Source organism: Lolium rigidum, chromosome 6 (genome assembly GCF_022539505.1).
Source record: "Lolium rigidum isolate FL_2022 chromosome 6, APGP_CSIRO_Lrig_0.1, whole genome shotgun sequence".
NCBI lineage: Eukaryota > Viridiplantae > Streptophyta > Magnoliopsida > Poales > Poaceae > Lolium > Lolium rigidum.
Window position 1 is genome coordinate 277,501,050 of NC_061513.1, and position 9,940 is coordinate 277,510,989.

The following is a 9,940-nucleotide window of genomic DNA, read 5'->3' on the forward strand; positions in this document are numbered from 1 at the left end:
CACCCATAGGGGAGAGGGGCGTCCTGCTTGCGTGCGGACGCAACGTGGTTCCTAGTTGCATGCAAAAGGCAACGTGGTCCCTGATTGCATACGGTTTTCTAATCAGAGGGCGTAATCCATCGGACGGTCGACGCGGGGACCGATTTTCCGCCCCTAAATCGGTCGCCCGACGTCTAGCACGCCCCTAACATAAATAACATAAATATATAGGTATCTCTGAAACATAGTTATCTCTGAATCAATCTAACGGCTGTTTTGTCCAACAAAAACGGAAAGAAGAGCACGACGCATGTACGGATGTTCTTTACATTGCAACACAAACTTATCTTTCAAGAGTCAATTGTTGCATCTACTCTCTGTTATTTTGACCAACCAAAGAATGAAAACTGAACAGCATACGACCAAAAACATAGAACATATTCCCCTTCATTCTAGTGACAAATTGTTACAGATACTCCCCTTCATTCTCCTCGTCATGGGCCGAGACCCAGATCCTTTGTTAACTCCTCAATAGGCACAGCAGGGGACATCATATCATCACCATTCGTGAATGTCATTTCTGACGTGTAGCCCTCGTTCTTGTACAGATTTATCGCAAACTAAGTTCTAAGTCGCACTCTAACTCATGAACGAACTTCTGATACTCATCGGTGAAAATTTGATACTGTATCAAAATAATATGTACGGGATTAACACTGCCCATCTACTCCCTCGGTTCTGATTTAATTAACGTGGGAAGACATGATAAGCTACTTTCAAACAAATAAAAAAGACCAAAGAACAGCGAATTGTTTGATTGAAGTTAATTAAACCGGAATAGAGGGGGTAGTCAGGACCTGAAAATTCAATTTGTTACTGGCTAAATTACAATGCGACGCTACAAAACTTGCTTTTTTTTGTCACAAGTCGCATCAGTTGATCAAACACGTGTAACATCAGGGGAAATGCAGCTTGGCTCCCGGGTGCCACACACCCCTATAGTTGGAAAAATAAAAAGATAAATTTAAAAAGTTCAAACTTTTTTGGGAATCAAAGATGACCAGGTATTGTACTTGAAACAAAATATTTCCCTAGAAAATTACTTTATTGTATCATGGGTTAAAAAAGAAACTCAAAACGCCCCACAACCAGATACTATTCACTATATATTTGTAATAATTTTGTCTTTTTTGCCCTGGAGACTATGGGAATAATTTCGTTTCCAAACATATTTTTTATGAGTACAAACTTGATCGTCCTTGGTTTTGAGGAAAATTCAAAAAAAAATTAACTTTTTTGAATTACTATAATTTTTTTAGTCTATGGAGGTGCTCGTTGCACCCGGGAGCCAAAAGTCCGCTTCCGTAACATCAGTCCCTAACTTTGTGAAAAAAATTCTAGGGAAATCTATTCAATCAACCGTAAGGTTTTGTTTACAAAAGATTCGTAGGAGTATATATAATCAGGCCTCAAGAGTAAAGGTAAAAGATTTACTAGCAAATCTGGTTTTGAAGCCTTCTTTTCGTTCAGAAAGTTCTATATTTTACTACCATGTCACTCTGGAGTGCATGAAACTATCTGTTCACGTAAATGGAATCCAGAGTGACATGCAGTAAAATATAGAACTTAGCTAAGTGAAACTATCTGTTCACGTAAATGGGTTATGCAGATGTATCCTAGTTACCTGCCATTCTTTATATTTGCGCCGTCTTCATTTATGATGTGCATATAACTTCTAATTTGTTTTGGAGAGAAAACTTGGTGAAAGAGGGGTGTTTGTATCCACGCCTTGAGCAAGCCAAAATGCCAACTTACACGAATTTGTATTTTTAAGGAACCATTTGTTCGGTAAAATGTAATGAGAAATTAAGATTTTAAGACTGGTGTGTCTTCGAGCTAGTTGGTATCACTCTGTTCCACAATTTAAGCCATTTTAGCAAACTAAAATAGTATCTACCCACTGAAACTACACCTTTACTACTACCACTCCCTTTTACCACCTGTGCTTGGAACATTAAAATGGTTGATGCAATGAGTAAAGCCACATATTTATATGAGACACCACTTTTTTCTTCCTATATATATACCATAGATTTGAGTGACAACACATCATAAAGCTATTGATTCATATTTTCTGATCTTTCTGTTTGCATCTTAGGTCACAAAAGTTTAACATCTTTGGGTGACCAACAACCTTCTGAAATTGCTATTCTGGTAAGGCTATGACTTAGGGCACGTACAACGGGGCAGCCTTCCCTTACGGTTGATTTTTGCTTAGTTAGAGGAGGGAGAATGAAGAGAGAGAAGGCTATCATCTCTTAAGAGGCTATTTTCTCCATTGTACGACTTGTCTTCTCTTAGTCACATAATTTCCTATTAAAAATAATTAATTATTATTTATTGCAAGGGATGATAATAAAAGATAATGCATTGTACCGATTATATTTATCATCCTCTCTAGATGATAGGACTGCTAAGAGAAGACTTACCGTCCCTACCATTGTACATGCCCTTAAACATAAGCAGCATTGGGGAAAATAATCCATGAACATCTGGAGCGAACAGTCAGGAGTAGGCAGTCACATGTGTTTAATAGAACATGTGTTTAATAATCTATGCATAGTCAGTCAGACAGTTAACATAGGATCTTTGAACTTTTATCCACGCACCGCGCAAAAGCTCCCCCAACTTATGCAAGTAGACATGCGGAACCCTTCGGATTTAGAGCGTCTCCAGTCGCGTCCTCCAAATCGTTCCCCAAACGGCACCGGATCGAACATTTGGGGGACGAGTTTTATTTGTGCCGCGTTTGGGAATATCGCTTCCCAGTCACGTCCCCCAAACACCGTCCCCAATGAGAAATTTAAATAGTTTGCATTCAAAAGAGATCGTTTCCGCCGAAGTCGTCGCGATCAGAGTAGCGGCGATCAAAGAACTGGGCGCGTGATCATATTACAGGCCGACGAAAGAATTAGAAGGGAAAGGGGTTGGGCGAACGCCGACACCGACGGCGCATCCTGAGTCGACGTAGGCCTGTCGATCACGATGAACTCGTCGTGAACTGCCCGGTGTGCATGCTTTGTCGTCGACGTCGAGGCAAAGGCCAACGCAGGTGTAGTAGCAGATGATGTCGCAGACGCGTCTGCCGGCTCTTGCTCCGGGGTTGGGATTACTGCCGCTGCCTCGGCCGCCGCCTCGAACGCCGCCTCGGCCGCCGCCTCGAACGCCGCCTCGGCCACCGCCATTTTGACTTCGATGTCGTCGAGGATCTGGCCTTTGAAGAAGTGGTGCGCCGCCCGCGTCCGGGGAGACATTCCTTCTGTCGACGCTCTCAGCAAGGACATAGCAGGGACATGTCGTCCCTGCGTTTCTTCAGCTCCATCTTCTCCTTTTGCCTCTTGAGCAGCGCCGCCCACCTTTTCTCGGTCTTTTTGTTGCGGGAGAGCAAGGTCGAGGAGACCTCGACGAGACACCGCGTGAGCGACGCCTACGTCTTCTCGGACGACGCCGAGAAGACGCAGCGTCGGCCAAGGCGGCCTTGGCAGCCTTGTTGCCGATAGGGCGCCCTGCCGATGTTGCCAGCGGCGCATCTAGATCAATGGCGTCTTTCCCTTCGACAACGAAACGCGCGTCAACTGCCATTTGGGGTTCTTTTTGAGCCGCCAACGCCTTCTTCTCCAGCTGCGCCGCCCCTCCGTCCTTTCCGCTCCATCGTCGACGTCTTCCGGCGCAGACAGTCTTGATGCCACTGATCATCGGTCCAGCCTTCTGGCTTCTTCGGAGCCGGCGCCTTCCACGGCTTCGCGAAGGACGCCTTCGCCCCTTTCATCTCATTGCCCGGCTCTTGACCGCTTTCTTGGCTATTTTTTTAGGGGCAGTCGGCGGCGCCATGGATGGGGAGAGGGTAGCGGCAGCGGGAGGAACAGCGTAGCGACGGCGGGAGGGAGAAATGAATCACCGGGATAAGTTAAATGTGTTGGGATGGCAGAAATGCGCCGGCTGGAGAGCCGCGATGTGGCGGGAGAGAGAGACGATTTTTTTCCTGTGCCGCTGACGCATCGGTCCCGCCTCGCTTTTCGGTGTGTCCGGCGTCCCCAGAGCTTCCCTTGTGTAGCGGAGCGTCCCTTGTGTAGCGGGGCTCAGGGCGCCGGACACCGTATCGGACCGCGCTGGACAAAAATCGGTTTGGGGACTTGGCTGGGAACGTTTTTTTGTCGCTTTGGGGAACGCGACCTAGAGATGCTCTTAGACATCTACCGGCTGTCTAGTCCAATAAAAAAGAAAGAATATGCAGGAACTTCTTTTTACTACCAAACAGCAGCAGTAGCCTTGTTCCCAATCTTCTTCACATTTGGCTTTTTTTTTACCAAGATCCACTAACCACATTGCAATACGAACATCTATGTTCGAAGAATCAAATGTTACATCTACTCTTTTTTTTTTGAACGACCAAACAATGACAACAGAACAGAGTATCATTTATGGCAATTGTTACACCCAGATATGAGATATTGTTTCAAACAATGTTATAGCCTCAAACAGAGAAATCCAAAACTTAGAACTTTAAACAACACCTCGCACATTCATAGCTGTAGCAGTGAAAAAAAAAACTTATACGGATTAAATAGAAGCAGTTCAGACCTATAATCAGCAGCAGGACAGAAACACCATCAGCAATGCTCTAAGTAGACATGATTGCTCATTCCACCATACCAGCAGGTGCTGAGGTATTTGGAGACAGGCAGAGGCTCTAGTCACATATGTTCAAGAATCTATTATACTAGTAACATGCATAGTCAGGTAGTATCTTGAACTCATCTGAGCACTAGATGGTGCTACATAAGTTTTCCCAACAAAAAAAAAAAGAGCACAATGGAAGGATTTATTTTACACCAATAGGCAACAGTAGACTTGTTCCGAATTTCTTCCCCATGGCTTCTTTTCCCCCAAAATCCACTAACCAGATCACAATACAAATATATGTTTCAAGAATCTAATGTTGCATCTACTCTATGAACTTTTGAACAGCCAAAGAATAACTGAACAGCATATCACAAACAGAATAGAATATGCCAGGAAATGTATTTAACTTATGACAGTTGTTCCACCCAGATAAGAGATATGGTTTCAAATACTGTCGATAGCAACAAACAGAGAAATCCAAAACTTAGAACTTTAAAGCAACACCTTGCACATTCATAGCTAGTAGCAGTGAAGAAAAACAAAACTTATATGGATTAAACAGATGCATTTCAGACCTATGATCTGCAGAACCGCCATGAGCAATGCTATAAGTAGACATGGTTGCTCATTCCACCATACCAGCAGGTGCTGAACTGCCTTCCTCCTCTTCATCATCCTCGTCATCACCGAGGCTGAGGTCCTCAATCAACTCCTCAATTGGAATAGTAGGGACATCATCACCAATAGTTGATGCCATTTCTGACCTGTAGTCCTCATTCTTGTACAGATTTATCCCAAACCTTAGTTCTGGGTCGCGCTCCAAGTCAAGCATAAACTTGACATACTCATCTTCCCTCCTGTCTTCCTCACCCTTGGCCTTGTTGCCCAGATCTTCCTCGACAGGCAGGCGCTTGAGCTTCCATCTGCGTGTGCGTGGCTTCTTCTCGTAGCTCTTCTTGACGAGAACCACTTCAGGCAAATTCTGGCGTAGCAAAGCCTTGTCCATATCATCATCATTCATGTTGGCTCCATAGAGATCATAGCCGAGGGCAAGGTCCCCAGGGTTGAGCCGGTGGCCAAGATGGGTCCGTACCGTAAATACAGTATCGTTTTTCCCAAAATCAGACATCCGGGCAACCTGCGCATATGCCAGCTGGTACTTGGATCCATCGACAGTGATCTCAGGCGACTCCTGCTCAATATCAAGCACCATGTACTCCACGAGCTGCTTGCTAGTGAGAGCGGCCTTGAAGTTGTACACCCTGTACTTCTTCTCCTCAAGATGATGCACACGCAGGGTGAGTGGGTCGAGCAGGGCTATGGCGTTGGTGACCTTGATGCAGAGGACCAGCGGGCCAAGCCCACCGAGATCACGGGACGCCTTGGGGCTGAGGGCAATGAGGTCCTCACGGCATATGGGGCAGATCTCGACCGAGAAGGTGTACTTGTAGTTGTAGATGAAACTCTTGGTGTCATGGGAGACGAGCTGCTTCGCTGTGTTGGTCTGGATGGGCGCGACGGTGCCGAGGAAGTCGACGAGGCGGGCGGCGTGGGAGCGCGAGCCGAAGAAGAAGTCGAGGCCACCGGGGGCCGATGCGACGCGGATGGCGAGCGCGGCCTGGCCGTGCTTGATGAGGAGCTGCTCGAGGTAGAGGAAGGTGCGGCGGTGCGGGACGTGCTGGCGGAGCTGGACGACGGCGACCCACTGGTCGGGGTTGGCCTGGGCGCGGGCGCACGAGTCGCAGAGGCGGTCGTGGACGACGAACTCGACGGGGTGGGTCTGCTCGAGGACGATGCCGTTGAGGACCTCGCGGCGGAGGCGGAGCTTGAGGCGGAGGCGCTTGGAGTGGGGCTCGGAGAAGACGAACTCGGCGCCGGAGAGCGAGACGCGGAGGCGGGCGAGCGGGTGCTTGAGGCGGCGGAGGAGGATCTGCATGAGCTCGGGGGACTCGGGGCCGGCCTTGACCCAGGAGCGCGGGGGCTGGAGGTAGGAGAAGCAGTCGGGGCAGTAGACGACGGCGGCGTTGCGCGGGACGCCCTCGGTGATGTCGACGCGCGCGCGGAGGCAGCGCGCGCACATGTTGGCCGGGTTGGGCTGCATGGAGACGCCGCACATGCAGCAGAGCACCGTGCCGGCGGTGTGCGTCGGGACGAACATGCCGCTGCCGGCGGCCGGCGGGGCAGACCCCGGCATCATCTTGGGCAGGGCGGGGCGAATCGAATCGGAGGAGATGGGCGGCGCGGCGCGATGGGGGATGTGGAGAATTTTGTTAGGGTTTTGTAGGCTTTGTAGCTGCAGATTTGTGGGGAGGGGAAAGGAAGAGAGGCGGCGCCGCCGTGACGAAGGCGATTACGTTGTCCAACGCCGCGTGGGCTTTTGGACCAACCACGCTGCTTCCGTATATGGGCCTAATTGGTTTCTTGGTTCAGAGACTATAGGGTGCCCACTAGATAGTCCAACAAAAACCAAAAAGGTTAGAGCATTCAGCGCAAAAATAAACTTACTCCTATAAAAAATGAATATGAATCTAAAATAAAGATGAGATTGCATAAGACTCGACACTATAAAATTTTGGTTTGTACTATCACCAACTTATTCATAGAAGCATTTGCAACAGAACACTTATTCATTGAAGGAAATACTACTATTTGCCTTACCACACCACTGTACTTGAAAAGTAAAAAAGGCACCCTACATAATTATGACACTGATTTCTTCCTCTCTACATATACGGGAGATCTGGGTCATGACACGAGTCACACAACACAACCCATGTAGTCAAGCAAAAAACAAAACTACACAGTATCTCTTTTTTAGTTTGATGTAGGAAAAACATATTGGATTTTCAATCATGGCATGACCACGTCTTAGGAATGAGCGGCGTCGGGAGAAACATCTCAACATGGCAGCCATGGTAGCCTGCATCACTTAGTGCACCATCGGTCATAATCGGTTTGATAACATAGTGGGGTCGTCTACCATGGAGCTAGACAAATGGTTACTGATACCAAGCTAAGCATGTGCTATACTAGTTGCTTCTCGCTTGACTTTTTGTAGAGAATTTTTCTTAGTTAATATGGTTACAATCAGCTAACGATTGCTTGGTGGCGGAAGTAATTGCCATGGGATTTTGGATCAGCACTGTTGCTACACTATATAAGCCTAGTGGATTTCGGGCTACAGAGAACCCCACTTTACCGCCACTATGGTACCGAAGCCTATTTGGATGTGCTGGGAAATCCCCTTTATTACCTTCATCGTTTGTTCAAACCGTGTACTCACCCAAGCTTCACATCGATCTTTAAACTTGTTTTTGTTGCAATTGCTACATCATGGCATAACCATGTCACGGGGATCGATGGACCTGTAAAATAAGTTGAACCAACATAAAGGTACCACATTGAACTATTCCTGAACACCAGGAGCTTATGAGCCCCATGGGGAAGCAGCCATGGGGAGGGCTCTACTTTTGTCCTGATAAGAAAAAAATCAGTGAGGTTGGAGACCGAGAGGAGAGGGGAAACGGAAGATCAAGAGACTTGCTAGAGAACACACTATATATATTGTTTATCTTTTATGCATAAGTATTTGTCACGAGGGATGACAAATAAAAAAGCTATTTGGTCTTAGATCAGATCATGCATCATAACAAGCAATCATACCATGCATTTACTCTGAATATTTCTTTGTCTATCACACAAAGAGTCAAAATTAAGGTAAAGGGGTTACCAACTGTATCTAATCATTGCATTAGCTAAATCTCAAACCAGAGATATATGATATATCACATATCACTACAAATGGAAGATTTGATTATTTCGACCTTTGTACCGAAGATGCAGACTACTGTAGACTATACAGTTTTCAAGTCACCCAACACGCAGTCTGATTGATAAAGTGGGGTAGGTCAAACTTAAATACTATGAAGCAAACGCGAACAAATGACCCAAAATGGGACATAAACTCCTCAGTAAGACACTTTAACTTATGAGAGCCAGGCAACATGTGTTCCTAGTGTCTTGATCGTTGTAGGACAACTCACAATCACAACCAAAAGGGGCTATACCTCTTTTTTCAAAAGCTAGATCATTCGGACATATACAAATAGAACAAAACACCACAGCAAGTCCCACTAAAATAGGAGGTGGAAGAGCTGACCCGGACTTTTGGCTCATGGGTGCTCCCCACCCCCATAGATCTATCGTTCATTATTGCTTTGAGATGGGCCTAGGGAAAGTAGGGGAAATTCAAGCTGAAATATGTCTATTCGGAATACAATCGCTATACAACCGCCTTGAGACCCGACATTACCCTGTTTGGCCCGGCCCGCGTTAGCAAAGGAAGCACTAGGTATTTAATGAGTCCGGCACGGTACATGTTAGAACAGGAATCCAGTAATCAAACCTGAGCCAAATATCCCACCATATCGGCCGCGTAACCTTCTCCAACCGGAGCTCCGACGACGAGGACATTGGAGGCCATGCTCTGCTCCGACGAGAAAGAAAAAAACTTTATCACGGGTAGGAGAGACATCATTATCCGGTACTGCTGCGAAGAGACTGGATCAGATGGCATCAGGTAAACCCGAGTCTAATACTCGCTGATTGTTCATTACATCCGCCGGTGTTCTAGTAATCTTGTGTTCTATCTGCAGGAACGCCAGTTTGGACTCCCGCTTTCAGTGCCAGCTTTCCTTGCTGCACATGGAGCTCACCCAGTTGGTTGCTACGCGCGTCGAGGAGGCGACTCGCCCCCTCCGTGAGGAGGTGGCAAATCTGAAGTTGTTGTTGGCACATGTTGGTGATTCTTTGGAGCCGGCGGAGGCATGTTCTTCAGGTGGACATGAGCTCGCCACCGTGCAGGTTTCACTTGCAATTGGCTCCGCTGAGGAAAAGTCATATGTGGTTGAGGAAGAATATCTCTACAGTTGTTTCTCTCCTCGTGGCAGCCCCGACCAGTCGCTGCAACCTGTTGTGTCGGTTGCCTCGGAAAGCGAGGGCATAGACGAGACCTTGGCTCCGGTGTTGCAGATCACGCCAGAGCGACATGAGTTGTGTGGTGATTCTCTCGCGGTGCTTCCGCCGGTGTTATGCTCTTTGGAGACCTTGGAGGTGGCCATGACACCCCCGCCACCACAGCTTGGAGCCTTGCCGGCTCCTCGCCTCTTTGGACTGTGGAGCGGTGTTGGCGCCTAGTTACGAGGCTCTTTTTGCAAAAGAGCTTTGTGGCTTGCTCGCTAGTTTGGAGGCGGCTAGCCCTGGATATGGCAAGGACATT

At 47.3% G+C, this 9,940-nt stretch overlaps 1 protein-coding gene across 1 annotated transcript; it reads right to left on the bottom strand.

Moving 5' to 3' along the window:
• Window positions 1-5,044: 5,044 nt before the first annotated feature.
• On the bottom strand, window positions 5,045-6,902 carry LOC124666692 (60S ribosomal export protein NMD3-like). Its single transcript, XM_047204024.1, has one exon. The coding sequence runs from the start codon at window positions 6,857-6,859 to the stop codon at window positions 5,288-5,290; it is 1,572 nt and encodes a 523-aa protein (XP_047059980.1). The 5' UTR covers window positions 6,860-6,902; the 3' UTR covers window positions 5,045-5,287.
• Between the last annotated feature and the right edge of the window lie 3,038 nt (window positions 6,903-9,940).